The sequence below is a fragment of the Ostrea edulis genome, chromosome 5 (genome assembly GCF_947568905.1).
Source record: "Ostrea edulis chromosome 5, xbOstEdul1.1, whole genome shotgun sequence".
Lineage (NCBI taxonomy): Eukaryota > Metazoa > Mollusca > Bivalvia > Ostreida > Ostreidae > Ostrea > Ostrea edulis.
Window position 1 is genome coordinate 16,682,911 of NC_079168.1, and position 23,679 is coordinate 16,706,589.

The window sequence follows — 23,679 nt, forward strand, 5'->3', positions numbered from 1 at the left end:
CTATTAAGGCATCTCAGAAATTGCATATTCTCCAATAATATCGAAACCTAACTTCTAAAGAAACTTACTCCAAAATCTTGCGACGGGTAGCAGTCGTCTTTCCCTAGTATTCTCCCTTGGGTTGGGGGGATTGGCAAATGGCAGACGGATGTCATTTATAGCTGGGAGACTTTCCCTAATAGGCTTAGAAGGATCTAGAGATAAAAGTTTGCCTCCCCTGAATTCTCTAATAGCATCAGTCCACGTTCTGGCTGGTCCATACATAAGTTGCCCATCAAGGTATGGTGTGATCTCATTCAGCTACAACATTTAAGTGATGAAATAGAAACTAACTTTGAGGAATTGAAGAAAAAATTAGTGAGATTGTGTCAAGATGAAAATAAAGATCTTGTTTATGATTTTGCATAAAAGCTTTATAATATCAATAGTGATGAAATTGAATGCTCATGAAAACTTTCTATAAAGTGTGACAAACCAAGATCACAGAATAAACATTTTCATGAAAAACAAATGTTATTAAACTGATAATCAAGATGAGATTGTTTTTATGAAACACAAATGTCTCCCCAGCTCCCAAAATTGGAAGTGCTCCAATTGAAACCTCCTTCCCTTAATGAACTGCATAATATGGAGGAGAAAGCATGAGCAGGAACATAGACATTATTATGAACTCCAATAAGCCACATAGGAGAAGAGTTCACAAACTAGTTTACACCCTCCACCCCTTAGATCCACTACAACTTTAAGGATCGATAACAATTGGACCCTCCTGTTCCTACAATACACACATTTGCAAATAGCATTGAAGTATATTGTTCAAAATTTCAAGTTTATTGGATAAGGCATATAGGAGAAGCATTCACAAGCTTTTTTAACATCCTCCACCCTTTTAGATCCACTATAACTTTTAGGAAAATAATTGGATCCTCTCGTCCCACAAATATGCACATCTACAGATGGCAATGAAGCATTGTACAAAGTTTCAAATCTATCCGATAAGCCATATAGGAGGAGAAGCGTTCAAAAGATTTTGTGACAGACAGACGAACGGACAGAGAGTACAAAAACAATATGTCTCCCGCTGAAAGAAGGGAGACATAATTCAAACGTCTTACAAATACAATAATGTATGCATCTGGTAGTGGACACTTTTATGACATTTGAATTTTACATACTTGTGCTCTGATTTGTTATCTCACCTGATTCTTTCTCCTATTCAAACTAAAGAATGAAAAACTTTTACCTGTTGTCTGGGATTACTGGGAGATTGTCCAGTCCTTTGGTCAAACCTTGACCTGGGAAAAGGCATGAAAACTGTGTCTCTGGCTGCATTGAATGCCTCACTGTTCCGATATAGGGTGTTGTTTCTTGGGACTGGAATATTCTCGTATTCTCTCGGACATCCAGGACGTTGAGAATCCATTATTTCTTCCACAACTTGTTGTCCTGTTGCCATGGGGAAAAAAGTCAGATATCTATATACATTCAAACAATTTGAGTTTTGATATTATCAGGTATCAGAGTCTTACTATTTGGACCAAAAAAATATTTCTGAGAGCTTACAAAGCAAATGGTCAATTCAATATAATATACTAGATGTACATAATTGATTAAAAAATAGTAAAATTTTCCTTGTTCCAAAATGAAGATAACCAAGACTGAAACAATAATTGGTTGCTCTTTAAGGAGGTGTGCTACACCAGAGAAATTTGATGTAGATGAAAAATGGAGGATATGTACAAAAATATTTTGAAGTTGAAAAATTTCAAATTTACTTTATTTTGTCAAAAAATACAGTTTTAGTAGAAGGTAATCTGAAAAAAATTTAAAACCCCTGCTGGACTCGAACCTGCGACCTACAGGTCAGCAGTCGGTATTCTAACCTACTGAGCTACTCGGCTAGGTATCTAACTGGAAAAGGAAAAGTCAAATATTGCTGATATCGATTTTTTCATCCATGTTTTTAAAGGAAGTCAGCCATTATGACGATGTAGAGTACTACCTTAATATGTGCCAATGTCATCAATTTCTAGGGAAAGAAAATTATTTTTAAAAATTTCAGATTTTGAATTTTCTAAATCCACACATTTCATTCCCATAAGATGGTGTATCAAAATTGTCCTTGTCCATTATGTAGATTTAAACATTATTCATCTTTTGATCTAAGAATGGACAGATTCAGGTGAACCCATTGACAATGTAGTAGAAAACAAGACATGAAATAAATAAGCTGCTTGCAATCATTAGTATATTGAGCAGTATTCTGTTAAACAATGCTTCTATTGTTACATATAATTTGTCTAGGTAACTTTTTAAAATAGGTTGATCGAAGAATAAGTATTTCAAAATTCCTTAATATTTGTATTTTCCTAAAAAAATGAAGCATGATAGAATCATCTGCATAAGCCTTTCTTTGTTGTTAAACCATCTGCAGCAAGTGCATGTGTTCAAAATATCATTGCAACATCTACAACTCCAAACAATGACTTTGGTAGTCAGAGTGCGGTGGATATCCCAAGTAAGTGCATACAATGAGAAATACATGTATATCAAATTATCCTAACGTTTATTTTACATCTGGTAATACAATTTGACAGACACTTACCAAAATAGACCTGCATGGCAGTTCTTCCTCGTACTGACCCCAGGGAATTTGGTGTGTTTGACCTATGTGCCCTTTCACTAATGTCAAATGGATTGGGGCGATCCTGTCCTGATAAGGTGTACACGCCATCTGCATAGGCTGCTGGACTTTTACGCAATAAAATTGTGTCTATAGGAAGCAAAAGATATGTTACTGTTCATCATACATGTTAACACAAGTGTTTTTTCCCATAACTGTTCCAGTAAAAAATTAAAATTCCATTTAAAGTAGCTCCACCCTCATGATGTCATGCAGGTTTTTGCAAAATCTTTATTGAATTAACTGAAATATGTGCATGATAGGAATATATATTTTGGAGAAATTTTATTCACTGGGTATCACAATTAATATAAATGATTAACAATCTGATACTGAACAAGATGTGTTGGTAAAACAATATATCCCCATATTGCAAAACTCTAAAGTCAAAGTCATATGAGATAAAAAATCTTGCTACCAAAAAAAAGGTCTTGTCCAAAGGAATACACATACAACATGTGCAGGAAACCCTATAACTATCACCATTCAATTGTTATGGCCAAGATTAAAGTTGTTGTTTGTATTTTTTTTTAAAAAGATCAAACTCCAAGGTAAAAGTCACAAGGTCAAAATTCAATGCACCATACCATACACTGAGGAGCTTCTACCACCTGAATGCTTCAATCAAGCAAGTTCTCCTGTATGGGTGACTAAGCCAGTTGTAATCCAACGATATTATTTGTTTAATGTACATATATGTTGTTTAATAAATATTTTTCTGAGGTTGACTTAAATACGTTTGTTTTATATGTATGTCTGACATCTTTGAAGAGGTGGCAACATACACATTTTCTTTGGTTATTGATCAAACTGAACGATATCAAGTGAAAATTAATAGTTTTTCTACTATGAGCCATTAATATTGATAAGTCACATGAGGGTAGAGCTACCTTACCTAAATGGGATTTTCAGAATTTATTCTCTTTCATCTATAAGTTCTTTAAGATCTCTATCATGTATGAACTGTATATGAAATCACAGCTAAATGATATACACCCTGTCTTCAAGCAAAACCTAAAGTGAATCTCAATCTCAAAAGCCTGAAATCTTAACCTGGATCAAACGACTTGATAACAGGTAAAATGAATGAATGGAACACTTGGCATGCAGCAATTCTGATGAGAAAAGGCTGATTTTGAGACAGCCAATCAAAAGCAATTATATTTTGGAATTAGATCACTCGACTGTAAATACGTATCACTAACACTTCTTCAGAATCACTAAAGCAGCAATTGTGTACCAAGTATGGTGAACATGCAACCTGGCATGTGGCAGTACTAAGTACCGGGTATGGTGAACAACCTGGCATGTGGCAGTACTGAGTACCGGGTATGGTGAACAACCTGGCATGCAGTAGTACTAAGTACCGGGTATGGTGAACAACCTGGCATGCAGTAGTACTAAGTATGGTGAACAACCTGGCATGCGGCAGTACTAAGTATGGTGAACAACCTGGCATTCAGCAGTACTAAGAAAAATATTTCAAACATTAAATCTTGCCTCAGCTCCATTTAACGTAGTTCCACACTCCTGTGACGTCATAAGATTGTGCAAAGTCAATAATTTAATGACTGGAACATAAATTTTGTTGGAGTCTTTTTCAATAGTTATTGTAAAAAATCTTGTTAGCCATAAAATATTTCAAAAGTCTTAGTTATATTTGAATAGTCAATTATGCGTTTCAAAACATTGAATCCAAGGACAATAACTCTGTTTTCATTAAATTATTTATCAAGTCCATTATGCAATAGATTTCCTATATTTTTCACAAACATTTTACCAAGGTGATAAGGAATTATTATCTGTGTCTTTTCATGAAATTACATAAAATTTTAATCTATGAGTGGTTTTGAATAGCTCAGTTGTATGGTGCCAGACTTAGGGTTTTTATGGGGGTATACATACTCTGGAAGCTATAGATTTGAAATTATTAAGGAAAGGTATGGATTTTTTTTCATAAATAACTATAACAGATGTACATCTACTAATATAACCAGAAAAAATGATATGTAAACCATGCTATAAGGAAATTGTGTCCATATTTGTTTGTTTTTTAACATTTTGGAGAGTAAGGCTAATTCAATAATTTTGCACTTATTATACTAAAACTTGATGAACATAGTGAAAATGACATGTGTTTTAGTTCTTGACATGTTTCCTGGTAAATAAATGCAATTTAAAATTGTTGTTGTTGTTTTTATTTTAAAATAACAACAGATAACTGTTTCCAATTTGCCTTTTCTCATTACTCTGAATGTTAATCTATTGATTCCAAACAAAAAAATGCTACCTAAACCCCAAAAATTCAGGACTAAGGACCCACCTTAATTCAAATCCATGTTGGCCTTATTCAATTCAATTATTCCAAAGTTACAAAAATTATTTACATTTCGTCAAGTTCACTAAAGAGAACACCCATCCCTGGTATGGTGACATATTACCAGGAATGCTGCTCTAGAAGAAAAGTCATGTTTGTTTCAGCTGATGGTCATATTGGTATTCTGTAAAGATATTTCCTCAGGTTCACAACAGAAATCAATCATACCATGTGCACATGTAATGGTGACTTTGAATGAAGATAGGATATCAATTTTGTCTCATTGAATCAAGTATTATGTCAGCAGTCATATTTGGCATATATGCATTTCCACCACTCCAAAATGATGTATGACCTTGTAATCTTTCCATCATGCTTTATGTACCACATATAGAGCAATTATAAGTTTCAATTTGATATCTCATTCCTCGAAATTTACTATGATGACCTGACGTACGTTTAAAGACTTTTAAACCATGAAGGGTCATCCTTTAGTATTACATGCATTGACGAGCAAACAGACCTGAATTCATTATACATGTGTACCCCACTTTGCCTTCTATGGGACATCGATCACACCATAAGAAATTTAAGGTATAGAGTGAGTCTGACTCGATATGCTGCCATTCACTTATGGAAATTGAAAAGAATTTCATCTTTAAATCTTAATCTCCGAGAACATTATTTACGCGTAATTTCGCAAGATTAGCCTTTTGCAAGAACTTCGTTTTCACGAATAAACTCCTACACATAGCAGAGCCATAATCAATCGATGATGATTTGCGACAGTTATGCCATGTGAACAAATACATCATTGTATACATGCAAAAATAAGGTCTCGAGAAATAAAAGTGACTTACAGAACAGCTGGACAAAGGATGATAAATGATGACATGCACATGCATCCAGGTGTGCTAAAAATATCCTATAAAGAACTCACCAACAGCTCCCCAGTCTGGATGTATCAAATTGTTGAAGTATCCATCCAAGGGATGTAACTCTGGGATTTCTTCTTCTTCCTGGCATTCTGAAATTTAGTCTATGCATGTAGATCATTCTTCTAGGTATATGAACCATATGCAGGTGATAATGGAATATTGCTACGTAATATGGGAAGTTGACGATGGAGAAGCTGAAATCATCCAGCTTGTCATAAAGTGGAGTTGTTACGTTCAGGCTTGGGTGTAATATATTTTTTATTTCGTACATCTCTCCCGATGGATAAATACACTAAAACATTTCAACAAAACAGGCGACTTTTTATTCTTACACCTCGGCAACAATTTGTTGCCAAAAAGCCAATAATGATGATAAAAATCAAGTTTAAATTTCTATGACCTCAAAGATCAACCTCCTGACCCTATAATTATCCAATATTGATGTATATAGGCCTACTGTGTAAATACATTAAACTCATCATTCCATAAGACCTATAATAAAATACTCATGATTACATGTGTAGCAGTCAGACCAGCTCAGATAGCTTAGTAGAGCACCAAAAAAGATTAAGAGGCCCTGGGTTCAAATCCTACTCTGGTCCAACTTCAATATTTCTCCCCTCCATGTTACGTATATGTAAGTCTTGGTATTCGGTTAGTTTCCTAAAATGGTTATCTGTATACTGATAATAAATAAATATCAAAATATTTACAAAACATGAACAATTATTTATTTACATACAAACTGTCATTTCTTTTAAGGGTACTGGAAGTTAATGATAGAGGGCAAAGCTCTCCCTATAGGTAATACATATACATGTATATATATGTTTAAAAGGAAAATATAGAAAACTAGTGAAAAATTAAAACCATACCTATGGAACTTCAAAATTTTGGTTAAATCAATTAAAATGCAAGCGCGAGGACATGCATTTCGCCATTCTGAATCTTATCTACCCAAGTTCACGTCATTTTGAGATCTTGATTGTATCAGGTCTCTCAATGTTTGTATTTGCTGAATACCAACAGTCGGACACTAAACATGACAAATTGCACCTTATACATCAATTCCCCCTCTCCTGTTCTATTTTTTTAAATTGATAATCATTTTGACAGTCCTGCATATTGTCAAAATAGTGAAATATTAATTAATGCTATGTAGGATGTTTGATGTTTATGGAACATTGGACTGTTCTTCTGGTGTTGCCTATTAAGCATTACAGTCAGGGTAGTCCGAAATATCCCACGTTTTCCTGGCTTTTTTTATTTTGATATTTACCGTGCCAGGAAACGGCACAGTACATATCAAAATCATAAAAAGCCAGGAAAATGTCATATTTTGGACTACAGTCAGGGTAGCAGATTAGCAAACGCTTAATCATGATAAGAAAAAAAAAACACCCACCCCCCAAGTTACTCAGCCACCGGCAATTCCATGCAACACGCTGAGTGTTCATATATCATTTGGATCTCTTTCCTTGTTTATTTTACTTTATTTAATGTTTACAATGTTCATGTTATATTTGTTCTGAATACCCTTACATTTTTAAACTACGTCCCTAAGAAAGAATTTTTAATTTGAATCACAATTATTAAATATTTAGGATTATTAATTAAAAAAACCAAACCCATAATTTGTCAGTATGATAAACTATGAAAAATGATACGATTTGACAATTTCCACAAATATTGAATAATATACACCAGGCCAGGTACATGGGAGATACAGTATGTTGTTGTACTGACTACTGAGTGGTGATTACGGGTAGTCATGAAATTTAACCTCCTCCATTGCTCATAGTGGTTCCCTCTACCACAGACACTTGTTTCTGTAAATAACTTACAACCTCTGTATACTAATAATATACAGAGGTTGCAAGTTATTTACAGAAACAAGTGTCTGTGGTCTATTGCTAGAAACATCAATTTCTTTTATCCTGTGTAAAATAAAGAAAAAAATATGTGGATTTGTACAGTCAAATGAAGATTTTAATATGTCGAATATTTTAAAGCCTCGTGGAGTCAAGACCTCAAGACGTTCCTCCCTTGCAAGAGTAGAAACAAAAGCGTGCACCCTTTTAAAAAGTGTTTTGACATTTTAACGTGTTTTGGGACAGACAGTCTGATTGAGTTTTAATATTATGAAAATCAGCTCGCAGTGTACAGAAAACCGGTGTAGAAAATGTTAAATATTCTTTTTTACTGCTTTATTGATTATTTATTAATGTTCACACAGAATCATTCCATGTCAGCTAATTATAGATGTCTAAGACGTCTTTTCGAAACCATTGAATTCAGGATCTAACCATGTCTAATTGTATTTGCTCGGTACAAGCAGTATAAGCCCAATTTTAAAGGTTCTCGCTCCATGACCCCCTCCCTTCCGGCTTCGCCCTTGAACCACTGTTGCATATGGCTGCCTCCGGGCATTCAGTCTGTTTTTGGTGTGAACATTAGCTACGCCCCTGAAAGACACTGCTTTGTTTCTTGTTAAAATTTCCCGACTTCGGAGTTTACTCCTCATCAAAAGCGACAGAATTAGGAAAAATAGCAAAGGCGATAATCCAAGATTTTAAGCTTCAGAATTTAAAATTATTTTCATTTCTGTGACTGAAATACGACTTAATTTAAATAGATATAGTAATGCTTTGCGCTGCCAAAATTATTAATTATACAGCATTAACCGGACAGTGAAAGAAGCAAGTGTTTTCACCTGCAATAAGTAGTTTACATTGACATCGCAGATCACACGTATTCCTTTCGATACCGTGTGCTACAATATTAATCCATTTCTAGCATGGACACTGAGTGAAAAATTCTACGTAACATTATAGTTATTGTTCAATCCTGCTAAAACCAATCTGATTAAAATCAGCTCCTCGATCCGCTCCTTTACTTCTTTTGTTTTGTCGCTACTCGAGCCGATTTTAATCAGATTGTGCTAAAACGAAATATACTTTTAAAATTTTAAATGAATATAAATATACACGGAAGGACCGGACCCCCCAATATTATCAAAATGTCGACAAAAAAAGGTTTCCCGTTATGTTTCCTATTGACATTGATATTTTAATGAGCAATCAAAACTACTTGAGGGAACTATCTTTACATCCATAAAAGGAGTATATGGCATTATCCACTTTCATCCCTTTTTTCAGTCACGGCAATAAAACACTTATCGTAATCTTACGTACTTAAACCAACAACATCATAGCAAGGAAATATTTTTTTTCGATCGTATCAAGAATATGGCTATTTCAAAACAAAACAAAAATCCCCAAATCAAACAGGCACAACTCCATATAGTTTAGCACATTTTATAAAATTTACACCAGGCGTTTCAATTGAAAATCCATTGGGCCCTAAATCTGACAGCATGTTCTCGCGTCATGCAACATTCTCTTCCACAGAGTTATCGGTCCTTTTCTCTCCCTTTACAAGGGAGAGAAAGGACCGATAAGTGAATGGAAGAGTCCATCACTGCATATGACGACGTCCAACCCGAGGTGTACATCAGTATATATACTGGTGCACTATAGAAACTGTCGTAGTGGTTACTAGTGCAGAATATATACCGGTATATTTATACGGAGAGAGAGAGAAAGAGAGAGAGAGAGAGAGAGAGAGAGAGAGAGAGAGGGGGGGGGGAGTCGGAAAGTGAACTACATGTATGATCATTCTGTCCTTTCCAGTTGTGACGCAGTGTATTTTAATATTTTACTACCCAACCCACTGAGTCCATTGAACATCATTAAAGTTGACACGTAGGCAGTCTGGTTGTCGTTCACTATATACCGATTAACTTTGAATTGCCTCAGTTACATAATGAACTACTAAAGTAAAGTAATTTACACTTTAACGCAATTTTTGAAGTGAGTATCTTTTGCCGAGGTTTTAGAAAAGCTGACCGTGAACTCTTGGCTAGCGAATTTTTTAGTGTTTTCTAGGAGTAGATATAGAGCTTCCTCAGCGCGTTATCCGAGAAATAACGTGGGTTTACCTTGTATTTCACAACTCTCCGCGCATGTTAGTTACACTCAATACTCTCTCCCTCCATTCTACTAATGACAACGGAAACACTTAAACTGAGACAATATATTTCAATTTCCGAAATCTGTTGAGTAAGAGTCACAACAAGTTTATACAACAGTATCCGGTACAACAGTATGTTGTAAAAACAGCGACTGCAGGGCTTTAATTCTCTCTGGGTCCATTGCTCTCTCTTTCTCTCTCTCTCTGTTTCTCTCGCGATCGAGAGAGAGAGAGAAAATTTTTACTTGACTTACAAATGAACTAAAGGCTTTTCTGTTAAACTTAGATTGCATTTCAATTTGAATTGCATGTTAACATTTTCATTAAAAAAAGGAAAGCACAAAAAACCCACTTGCAATATAACAAACAGAATTTTAAAATAACACAAATCAACAACCTTTCAATAATTACGTATGGTAATATAAATATATTACATGACAACCGTTCCATTCTCAACTTCGCGGATACGTTTCATCCTGCATGCGCAAAATGTACAAGGACGCATGCCCTGGACCAAAAAGAAAACGGATTACCTGACACAATCAAAATGGCCAAAATCCCAAACAGAATCTTCACATCCATACTGATGGTACGGGGTGGACGTTATGCCAGGTCTGTACACATTGTCAAGTTGCGAGGCTTATTGCGATCTGATTCAGCTTCCTTCTTCGTCATCCAAATCTGCATACGGAAGTGGCTTCATGGGGATGGTTTTCAGTTTTCTATTCTCAGTCACAGTCCATTTTTAGGATATATCACCCATTAAAGCCTGGAGCTTTGAACAAGAAATGTTAAGACCTTTTAAACACATTTGTTTCACTAACCTTCCAACAAATATAAACTGGATTAACCTTTGTAACTTACAGGAAGATCCTCGGGAAAATATGAACAATATGTATTCCGCTATTGAAAATCCATGCATTTCAGACGAATTTAGTGAAAGCCAGTATGCCTCCTCCCCCCCCCCCCCCCCCAATATTTTGTTCAGCAAAGTTTTCAAACTTTTAACAATGTCCTATCAACTGTAAATGTGGCTGCAACTCCGTTTCGTTGAATGAAAGATTTTCAAATCTCCTTCCCCTTTTTCAGAGTAGTCATTGCTTTAAGAATATGATTTAATTCTAGTGAATTATTCTTTTTGAACTGAGCATGAAAAACCCTCTTCCAGTACCCTACTTTGTTAATGAACTTATCAACAAGAGGCAAATGTTCCCCCTTCCACCCTAGTTTTATGTCTGAGAAAAGAATCGCCACAATTTGATATTCAATTAGTTGCTTAGAAAAATAGTACGTCTTTCAGTTTTAATATCTTTTCATCACCGGGCTGGGGGTAATCAGGAAGGGAGCGACACAATGTTGGTGGAAATGGAATAAAAAATTCGGTAAGTGAACGGGGTATCGTCTCTGTCATGTATTGGAACTCAAAAATTTATATTTTGTGTGTGTGGAGGAATGTTTCCTTTTAGATTATATACTTGTATGTAAAATTAACGAAAACAACGTTTATAAACCTGGAGACAATCCTTAACACCGGATAAATGAATTGGACAGGAAAGCTGGTGTCATAGTACCTTAAGTGATTATGTATCATAATCCTTAAACATCACTGCGCCCTCCTTATAAGATTATGCCTGTTTGGACGAAGGACGCCGACATTGAATGATTGCAGAAATTTGAGTAAATGTACCCCAGGTCACAATATTATGAGTAAACTTTTTTTACTTTTTAGTTTTTGTAGGAGGAAAAAAAAAAAGATGCATAGAGATGTGCATTACAAATCAAGAACTTATCATGAGATTTTATAGGATGTGAATTACACAGAGGAAATGTCCCATTTCCATGGGAGTCAGATGATGCAGCAATATACATGTACAATTAACCTCTTAAGAACCATATTCCCCTTAAAAAAAAAAAGAGGGGAAAAAAAGTTAAAACCTACTGGTTTTGAGAGTCATTTCATGGTTTGTTTGTTTGAAAATATTTTATTGACACAATAATTACTATTACTCTAGTTCGTCAGCATAGAAGTCACCATTTCTTCACGGTTTAGTCGAAAATGAGTAAAGGGCAAGTTCTCGTTGCACAAGCAAAAATGATAAATCAGTCGTGCTACAACATTGTGATTTCTTTCATATATTGTCGACCTTTCGTGTACAGTACATTATCTTATCGGCACGGACATATAGTGTCACTTCCCTATTTGTTCATCAAAATATCTACATTACAAATTCTTTCAATTTGGAAATTCTAAATTCATCTTGGATGTGATGTTTTAATGTTCACCTCTAAGAGACAGGTGAAACATGGCGTCTGTTGGATCACCATGGAGCGCGACATTAACATAAACTCAACTCATTGAAGATATCATTACTTACTTTTAAAAAGGTACCATCAATTGGAATTCATATGGAGGAATTATTGCACCAAAAATTAATTTTGTATGGAATTAAACATTCTCTTCGAAGAATTTATCGTTGTGTAAACTGGACATTTTACTCACAAACTGAATAATTCCAATTCATTCCTTGTATCATCAATTTCAAGAATTTTATTAGTTTCCCTGCACTGTTCTATTTGTTTTCAGGCGTGTATGTATACACATTCATGTGTAAATTCTCGTTTAGATTTATTTTTGTCCAATCGGTATTACATAACATTGGAATTATAGATTGGTATGCATGATTTGACGATCTCTTTAATTTAATTGAAGATATTTATAATTATTCACAACGAATTTCGTAAAAGGAAATACTTTGCGTATCAACTCTTTTAAAAAGAGAGAGTAAAAACTCAATTGATTAAAGAGATAATTAATTCAGTTGTGGAGATGTTGAATTGAAGCTATCTCTAATTATATACAGTGGAGCCTCGTTAATCCGGACGGTTTGGTTCCCAGCAAAATCGTCCGGATAAATGAAGCGTCCGGATAATTGAATCGCATATTTTCTATCTTTACATAAGTAACCAATATATGACTACTTTATTGATGCATAGTGAATTAAACACATTCTATCGGTACCTAGCAACTTGGGCGATGTCCGTTTTTAAAACAAACAAACAAACTGTTAAGTGTTTTGTTTGTATTTCCTCGTTATAGGCCTACGTGCTGTAGCACTTGCAAGTTTAAGAACTTTTGAGGCACTAACTGCTGATTTTAATCTCTCAAGTGCTCTTATATAAATGATAGTATTATCAATGTGTTTGCTTTTTTTTTTTTTTTTTTTTTTTTTTTTTTTTTAGAGCGAGTACTCATATTAAATTGTTTTTTCCCTCTCCATTTTTAGATAAAACATTTCATATATACCACAATTTAAGCGGCCGATTTGATGCTATGCAACAAAATTATCTTGTATTTAATTTGAAGTAAATCGTCGTAACCTGTGCACATATTGTACAATGTATTGCGCAATCTCCAAACGGTCATTTCACGCAGGAAGTGCGCTGACCGAACATCAAAGACACGATTTTGGCAAAAACTAGGACGAATTGTTTTAGCACACTAAAACAGATGTCTCCCCTGGGTACCTGTGAAGTGCGAAACGAAATCTACCGAAACGAAACGAAATCTACCGAAACGAAACCCACCGAAACGAAACCCATCGAAACGAAACGAAACCTACCGAAACGAAACAGATTATATAACCGAATTCTTTTAATTATAATAATTAAAAACGGTATATTAGGCCCGTGTGAACGTTACCACATATAAATAAAATTCGCCTCCCCTTTGATGTAGGCTTTCGCCTTGACTGATACAAAGTTTTAAAAGTTGGAAGGGGGGTTGATTAAGCACAAAGTACGTATCCGAAGTTGATTAAATACCACGTGTAATCAGTTTTGGTCCATAAATTTCAGAACGGAGGGTTACAGTCTTATAAGTCAGGTCTGGGGAAACACACTAAACGAGGGTGGGGTCGCCGGCGTTGGATCCATCTTTGGGCATAATACATGTTTCAGTATTTTTTGCTCTTAAGACAAATCTATGTATACATGTAGATATTGTGTATTTGTATGTATTATATCAAACGGTGGATTCTGAGTATGTCCACCCTTTATCTTTGTAATTTCTGCTTCCCTTGTTCATAAGCCTTTTGATTTTACAAAATGCTCACATCCTCCTGATATTATTGCATAAAACATTTCCGTTTTCCGTCCCGTTTTCAATTTCCCGTCTTAGCAACATTCTAAATGTATAGAGTTATCTTTAGACTCACTACATACAGTGTATCAATAATAATTTTTAATAGTATATGTATATATATCTTACCGAATTGCATTCATATAATATGGTATCTATCTAATGTTTTTCCATTAGGCCAAGTAAAATTAATTAGTAGATTATCATTCAAACTTCACAAAAAAATGGGGAGGGTGGGAGGATTTTATTTTTTATTTTTCGCCATGGTATTCTTGACCTCGAAAATGTCTTCTCTCATTGAGAAAAGGCTTTATAAATCATAATTACATGTGTATTTGGGTTTCTAAAAGGCAAAGTGAAACAAAGTACGTTTACGATACCGGACCGGACATAAAAATATCCGGAAATCGTAATTTTAAAAAATCAAAAAAATCGGGGCGGGGCGATTTTCGAGGGGCGGGCGGGAATGATAATCTACTAATTAATTTTACTTGGCCTTATTGAAAGCACTCGTACCTCAGCAGTTAGAGATAAAATAAGGGGTTAAGAGTTCTTCCTGCTTTCAACTTTCTCAGACACCAGCTTCTTCAAATAATGTATCTATACCCAAAGGCGGATCCAACGCCGGCGACTCCACCCCTCGTTTAGTGTGTTTCCCCATACCTCTGAAATTGCAACCCTCCGTTCTGAAATTTATGGATCCGAAACTAATTGCACATGGTATTTAATCAACTTCGGATATGTACTTTGTGCTTACTCACCCTCTTCCAACTTTTAAAACTTTGTATCAGTCAAGCCGAAAGCCTACATCAAAGGGGAGGCGAATTTCATTTATATGTGGTAACTTTCACTGGGGCCTAAGATACCATTTTTAATTATTATAATTAAAAGAGTTCGGTTATACAATCTGTTTCGTTTCGGTAGGTTTCGTTTCGTTAGATTTCGTTTCGTTTCGGTGGGTTTCGTTTCGTTTCGGTAGATTTTGATTTTAACAAACTTCAATCTGCACTATGTTAGGAAGCTTTCATGTAAATCTCCACTTTCTTGGCCCAGTAGTATTAGAGAAGAAGATTTTTTAAAGATTTCCCTATATATTTCTATGTAAAACTTTGATTCCCCCTTGGGGCCCCATCCTACCCCCCCCCCCCCACCCCATTTTAAAACACTTAAATCTGCACCATGTCAGGAAGTTTTCATGTAAATCTCAGCTTTTCTGCCTTAGTGGTTCTTGAGAAGATTTTCCATATATATTTGTATGTAAAACTTTGATCCCCTACTGTGGCCCCATCATATCCCCGTGTAGCTGCAATAATGTAGCCCTATCCAATTTCCCTTAAAAAAAAAAAAAAATCAAAAATCAGAGAGGGCTACATTCTTGCAGTTAATCCCCGTGGGGCCATGATTTTAACAAACTTGAATCTGCACTATGTCAGGAAGCTTTCATGTAAATCTCAGCTTTTCTGGCCCAGTGGTTTTTGAGAAGATTTTTAAATAACCCCACTCTATTTTTGTGATTATCTCCCCTTTGAAGAGGGCATGGCCCTTCATTTGAACAAACTTGAAAGCCCTTCACCCAAGGATGCTTTGATTAAATTTGGTTGAAATTAACCCAGTGGTTCTGAAGAAGAAGTCGAAAATGTAAAAAATTTACAGACAGACGGACAGTAGATTTGTACCAAGTTTGGTTGAAATTGGCCCAGTGGTTCTGGAGAAGAAGTCGAAAGTATGAAAAGTTTACAGACAGATGGACAGACAACGGACAAGGGTTGATCAGAGAAGCTCACTTGAACTTTTCAGCTAAGGTAAGCTAAAAAGTTATGGCTTGGAAAAACTTTGTATGAGAAGCAGAGGAAGAAGGGAGTCATGGGGGCTTCGAACGATTTCCAAGAGAAACTTGCTTCCAGGCAGGGACTATTGTAAATTATTATGCTTCCTGTTTTGGGGCTGATTTCATTTGTCCGAGATTGGCGTATTCCGAATTGCGCACTGCTCATATGACATGTATAAACAAAAACATTGCACAAGCCTCGTTTACATAACAAAAAATTGCGAGTGCTGTATCTCACTTGTAACTCAAAACTGATATTCAAATTTTGGTGACCATTAGAAATACTTTAGTTAAGCATTGTAAACAATAACAAGAGGCCCATGGGCCTAGAATCACTCTTCTGATACATTGTAGAACAGGCAAAAATTCTCACTAACCAAGATTCATCAATTAACAAAGTTTGATGATGTTAAGTCAAATAGTACCTGAAAATTTAAATGTAACTGTCCAAAAGTAGGTCATGGTGACCTACTTTTGGTCGACACACTCCAAAGACTCAAGATGCATCAACTGACAAAGTTTGATAATTGAAGTCAAATAGTATCTGAAATATTCAGATATAAATGTAAAATTCCAAAAGTAGGTCACAGTGACCTACTTTTTGGTCGACACACTCTGAAGACTCAAGACCCATTAACTGACAAAGTTTGATGATTGTAAGTCAAATAGTATCTGAAATATTCAAATATAGACGTCAAAATCCAAAAATAGGTCATGGTGACCTACTTTTTAGTCAACACACTCTGAAGACTCAACATGCATCAACTGACAAAGTTTGATAATTGTAAGTCCAATGGTATCTGAAATATTAAAATATAGCCGTCAAATTCCAAAAGTAGGTCAGGGTGACCTACTTTTTGGTTAAAGACCCAATTTTAAGTTGACACCCCCAAATTGTAAGCTGCCTGCCAATCAAACATTTAACAATAGATCTCAGGTGGAGTGACATCTGCAGACACTGTGGTCTGGGGCTACCCCAGAGAGGTGTTTTGATAACAATAACAGCCAGTATCTACAGGCATTCTTTAGATCTTGAGGAAGCCCAGTATACCTTTTGATAGCAATGACCTGTCCACATCTGCTATAATTCAATTGTTTTTAAAAAGGCCCCTGAACAATGCAATTTCAATATAATTGTAATTTCCCCCTCTATATACCTGTACATGTATTATAAATTACACAATCAGAAATCAAACAATAATTTGCACAATAAGTTTTAAAACTTGTAACCTATTGAAATAATTTATGTCATCAATTTATGATACCTCTATATTTATAACAGAAATTATTCATTGAGTCAATGACAGAGAGAAAGAGGGGTGGGTGTAGAATTTGTGTCAGCTACCCTTAGGAATACAACCATTATTTAAACACTATGACCACAGAAACTCTACAGAGGTCCCTGAGACAGGTCCTGTGTATATCAAAACTATAAAAAAGCATGGACAGGTAGATTTCTGCCATGTTCTGCCTCTGTGTATTTCTTTGAGTGCCATGGGATATAGCAATTAACACCTTGGTAGACCCTGGCCACTCCAGGTAAATAACATCTGTTTAGATTAGGCTCCGCCTACATTTTCACTGACCGTACGGTCATGAGATGGGTCTTTAACAAACTATGAAGACTCAAGATGCATCAACTGACAAAGTTTGATGATCCTAGCTTTCATAGTGTCCAAAATATGCATCTAAACTTGAAAATGTGACATTTGAATGTCTGCAAAATTCAAAAAGTAGGTCACTGTGACCTACTTTTTAAAAAAATAAATAAGTTTTGAGGCCTCTAGACGCATCAACTTACTCAACTTACAAGGTTTGATGATTCTAAACCTCTCGGTATCTGAAATAACCTAAAATGTATTCATAAATGGTTAGCCATAAAATTCAGAAAGTAGGTCATGGTGACATACTTTTCACATGACGCAGTTCAAAGTCCCATGATCCATCAACTGACAACTTTTGATGATCATAGGCTCAAAAGTGTCCAAGATATGCATAAAAATCCATTTAATAACAATTACCTGCGAAATTCAAAAAGTAGGTCACCACGACCTACTTTTGAGACAACATGATATTAGGTCCTAAGATGCATCAACTGACAAAATTTAATGATCCTAGTCCTTATACTAAGCAAAATATCAAAGTTTTAACAAAACAAAATTTAAGGTCAACTTTGAAGTGACCTTGAGACCACACCCTTTGCCCCAGGATGATGCCTTTAACAATTTTTTTTTATCTACAGCCTATCCTCATCCTTGTGAATAAGTTTGGTGATAATTTGCCCAGTGGTTCTTGAGAAGATTTTTTAGCAACCACTACTTTTGTTTGCATTTTCCTAATTATCTCCCCTTGTTAAAGGGTCACAACCCTAGTTTTAGTACAAATGAAAGCCCTTGGGTCAAGGATACCCTGTGACAAATTTGACAAAAATTGGCCAAGGGGTTCTTGAGATATAGCCCTTTTCCCAAAAAGTTGACGCACATCGCACACCACACACCAGACATATGGCCATATGATTAGCTCTTTGAGCCTTCGGCTCAGAAGAGCTAAAAATGGAAAAATAAAATTTTCAGCTCAAAACATGTCCATGTCCCTTTAATATAGTAATCATTAAACTAAATATTCTTTATCAGTTGAAAAACCTATGACAGACCATTGAAATAGCATGTATTTTCTTCATTTAAAAGAATTTTTTTTTTAAACATATTTATTTTTGAAATAGATGTTGAAGTACATGTACTATACAATATATAGTAACCGTTTACAATGTAATATAAATCACAATATACGTTTCTTGTCGTTAACAACAAAATAAGTCAATAGAAAATACTGCAGTACAACCACTAAAAATTGAAATCTCTAACAGGTACATCATACACTAAAGGGTTTTAACAAACAATTTAAACTGACAATAATTCGTACAAACAAATTATTACATGTATAAGCAGAACAATCTACAAATAAATCTACTGTAACAAGCATATACTGATGACACATCAATCAATATTGCACTGTATTACATGTAGCATGTCATCTCTTACCTACCAATTAAAGTAGGCACTTGGACCGAATCAATTATGATCTATAGCACCAGAGAATTGTCATTATATTTATAGTTAAAATGAAGTCAACAGAATTTTATGTTAATTAAACCACCTTTAATAATTTTAAAAGACTTGCACACAAGGTCTGAAATGTTTGAGGTAAAAAAGAAAAATGTGCGACATGTAATGTATTGGTTGATGGATGGGTCCTATCGTGGCATTGGAAATCTGAGAAGACTGGATTCATTTGTTAAAATAAAATTGTAGACAGTTGTAGCATTAAGTTTATCAACCTAAAGCATAAATATAAAATACACCTTCACTCCATTTAAACAACCACGAGTTACCCCAAACTTCTCCAATATTGGTGGATTGGATTTCTGTAATTCATAAAATGTTTCCAAGGTGTCCCTTGCAGCAGAGAACCCCTCCACACACAAATAACCCCCCCCCCCTCCTTCATTATTTAATAGCAACAGTATATAAACTGGCTGTAGAACTTCTGCAGCTGGACTCATTACAGGAAAAGTATGTGTCAAACCCTGCTATGCCTGATGAAATTGCAGACGTAATCAGGCCTAAATTGTATGGAGAGGGTATATATCAGCATTGTATATTGTCTAAAATATTCCAATTCTTGTTAATGAAATATAGATTATATCAAATATGTAAATGGATTAGCTAGGCATCATATATTTACAAGTATTGATACATCTTAACAATATAATCATTGGGCAAATATAAATTAATGGATGGAAATTTCTATGGCAAATTCTGGACAATATTTTCTTTACTATAAACAAAATTGTCTGTATACCATTGATTTTATGTGTTACAGGATATATGTATATATATATTTAGCATATTCATTTACCAGGGAAAAGACAAGAGGCCTATGGACCAAAGATTTTTCTAAAGAATTTTCCTATACATTCCTATGCAAAACTTTAGACCACTATTGTGGCCCTGCTCTTGTGCACCTGATTTTCAAAAAAAAAAAAAAAAAAAAAAAAATAAATAAACAAAAAAACCCCCCAAAACAAAACAAAACTAAAAACTTCATTATAAACAGGCCTTCATACAAGTCTTCACTTGTTTTTGAGAAAAGGAATTTTAAAACACTCACTATCATTTCTACATTATCTCCCCAAGAAGGAGAGTATTACCCTTCAATTGTAAAATATTGAATTCTCTTCACCAACAGATGCTTCATGGCAAATTTTATATAACCTGATCCATTTGAAAAGTTCTGTTGGAGAGGTCAAAAATATAAAAAACTTTTAATGATAGACATACATGTACCCCCAGACACATTTTTTTCATTTGAGCCTTCGGTTTAGGTGAGCTAATAACATACAAAACAAATCCAAATAATCCTAAAACATATCACACATGAATAAATGTTAAGACCTTATTGGGAGGGAAACATCACATGGTGTTAGGTTTTGTTGGAAAACAAGCAGAGGACAACAATGGGTTGTTGTCGGTGATTCTGAAATGAGCCAAAGGGAGACAACCATGTCTGCTGATTGCTGCTTTATTAGCAAGGAACATCACACTCGGGTGACAATCCATCGTCGGAAACCCACGGTTGATTACGCTTCGTTCCTTTCTCCATCACCCGTGGGTCCATTCATTCCTACTCGCTCGTTCTCATGAATAATTAATGAGACAATTTGATTGGGCGCTCATGGAAAACCCTAAGCGAATTTGTCCAATCAAAAAGACGCTTTCAGCCCAATTTCAGTATACAATTGCTGTGATAGCAAAGTTAAGTTAGTGCTACCTTTAAAAACAGAAGACTTACATTACTATAACGATTACTCTGATTGGACGATATTTTAAAATATTTATTCATGAGAACGAGCGAGTAGGAATGAATGGATCCACGGGTGATGGAGAGAGGAACGAAGCGTAATCAACTGTGGGTTTCCGACGATGGTGACAATCCTGTACTTGTCACATGTGCATTCCAAAGGATAACAATAAATATTGTTAATGACAGAATCATGGCTTATTTTACCAACAGCCTAAACTTGTCTAACCCTGATATTCATCAATTTAAAATTTTGTTACTTTGAAGTTCTCTGTTCCTTTGAGAATCATTCTCTCACATAGACACCAGCTTTGGGTAACATGATCTCACCCAAAAGACAGCAACTTTTCCTGTTAATTTAATACTGATTGATTGGCAATTGTATTTTTAAGACTCAAGATCTGTCTGGGTCAAACAAAATAGTTATCAAATGTTGTTTAAACTAAAACAAACATTTTTGATACATGTTGTTGTTTCAATGTACTAGTTTATGTAACATATACTATTATTTCAAATGCTTTCATGATGCATGTACGCTTGTGTATAAAATATCTAGATAAGGCTCTATAAAGCTTGGTATCCCCTCCCAATACAACATATCATAAAGTTACATTCTGGCAAATGGTAATGAAATCAGGAGAACAAGGTTTTTGGATTGTTCATGAATTTTTGAGATTCCAAATTTTAGACTATGGATCTTTTGCACACTAAAATAGCATGCTATGTCAAAGGTTATAGAGGAAAAATTGTACATCCAGAATCTTCATCAATGTGAAAAAATGAATGACGACGGCTGATCATCAACTTCCACCACATTAGGTATTTATAAACTATGTCTGCTTGTTACCTTCAATTAAGGTGTTTTCTATTGAGCACAGTCACTTGCCCTCTAAAACTATCCACATAAAACAATACATTATATGGAGAAGTGATAACAGCATTTATTGGGTTTTTAAATGGCAAAAAATTTATCGGCTGGTCACCTCCTTTCCATAGTATTATTAAATAATAGTGGAAATGTAAATTTGATCCAATGAATTAAGCCATCTATTGAAAGATGAACCACTACACCAACTCCGATTTAGGAATTTGAGGTCTGGGTTGACCTACGTTTGACAGGTTATTTTTCTGAATAATTATTTTTTATCATCTACATGTATTTAAAAAAAAGATGCTACAACATGCCTGGATAATGTCGTAAACATTCATTGTTTTTTTTATATTTTAACTATTAATCTATTCTAATATATTCTATCTTAAAGATTTAAAAAGAATGTTTCAGAAACATGTTATCCCCCCCCCCCCCCCCCTTGTGGTGCAAAATTGAAAAGGGTTCTACACATGTACCACTTAATTAATTGATAATAGTGCCAAAAAAATTCAAGATACTTAGCGGACAATGTCTTCCTATGTCCAGAGTGGATTGACCCTTGACCTCAAAATCAATAGGGGTCATCTAGTCCTTAGGATGTACCAACCATGATTGGACTGTTTTTTCCCCTATGAACTTTGACACAAAAATATAATCAGGCAATTCAATATGGTGATACTTTGTGTGCAAAACATCTCTTTATGTCATAATGGTATATTAGAGAAATTTAAATAGGCAAGCAATTACATAAAATTATACGAGGAGAAAAGACTTGAGGTTCTTACATGAAGAAGCGAACTTCATTAAAAATGAGTCATCTCAAGATTTTACTAAGCTAGGCAGATTTCATAATCCTAGGAAACTTCATTTCTGTAGACATATTTCATTATCCTTGATTTCAGTGATGTAAAGAATTCTTCATGATGTGCAGGAATGAATTTAAAATATGATCTGGACATGAAATCATTGGCAGGTTTGGGAGTCTGATAGTTACACTTAATTAAAGTATGTTTGATAAAAAGCAACAGTACTTTCAATATAAAATTGTTAAAAAATATAGCCTCGTTTGGGGATTGTATCAAAAAATTGCAATGAAACTTACATTCTGTAAATTAGAACAAAATAGTACAAATTAGGAGTAAATAATTACTAAAAAGACCCACAACCAGTGTTTAAAGTATCTTCCTTATAAAATATGCAGCTACATGTATATCAAGATAAAATGAAAATATAATTACAAAATATATCAATACTATACTCCACTTATGCAAACAATAAATAACAATAAACAAAATTAATGAAGGAACAACTTCTTACCTTCTGTATGTGTGTGTGTGTGTATACATATATATATATATATATAATGATCTAAATAGGCAGAAAAGGGCGACATGAGCACAGTAGTTCATAGGAAATACAATCAATAAGTGTACAAATAGGTATAACCAGGAATACAGGTGTAAGCTGTACACACAACTTCAGGTAACAAAGATACAACACACATAAACACACTACCCAATATGTAGAAATGATGTTAGAAACATTACAACATAAATGTTTGGTTATACAAAGAAAATATATGTATGCTTACTTCATTTTCCGACTAGAAGTTTTCCATATTATTAAAATGAATAACTCATAAAAACTGCACTAATACCCTATTTCAAATACAACAGGCATAAAAACAATTACACTTCATCAATTCCTGCTGTGGTAATTTGCAGGTATATGACTATCAAATATATGAACTGTACAAGTACACTGTATATGTATATATGCAGATATTAAATGGACATTTTGTTTTATTGCTTTAAAAGAAAAAAAGAAAATGAAACCCATGCACACATGAATCAATACACAAGGAAAGGATTTCATCTAAAAAGTGATCATCAGATCGTTACACACATTAAGTAGATTTTTGAGTCATATTCAAAATACGAAATCCCAGTGGCTCTTGTATATGATTTCAATTAAATTTTCTATGTTTTTATAGGAAAATACAGTTTAATTTT

General features: G+C 34.6%; 2 protein-coding genes across 2 annotated transcripts in view; both read right to left on the reverse strand.

Moving 5' to 3' along the window:
• Positions 1-10,837, reverse strand: part of LOC125649060 (dual oxidase 2) — a 46,404-nt gene extending 35,567 nt beyond the window's left edge. Inside the window, exons 1-5 of the mRNA XM_048876272.2 lie at positions 10,504-10,837; positions 5,941-6,027; positions 2,606-2,773; positions 1,244-1,446; positions 69-300 (exon numbers count right to left, since the gene is read on the reverse strand). Coding sequence (XP_048732229.2) covers positions 69-300; positions 1,244-1,446; positions 2,606-2,773; positions 5,941-6,027; positions 10,504-10,552 — 739 coding nt within the window. The 5' untranslated portion in view covers positions 10,553-10,837. The remainder of the gene's footprint in view (positions 1-68; positions 301-1,243; positions 1,447-2,605; positions 2,774-5,940; positions 6,028-10,503) is intronic.
• Positions 10,838-18,515: 7,678 nt separating this feature from the next.
• LOC125650522 (serine incorporator 5-like) overlaps positions 18,516-23,679 on the reverse strand; it is a 32,617-nt gene continuing 27,453 nt past the window's right edge. The window contains exon 12 of the mRNA XM_056166813.1: positions 18,516-23,679. This exon is cut by the window's right edge and continues 238 nt beyond it. The gene's annotated coding sequence lies outside the window, so the exon portion shown is untranslated.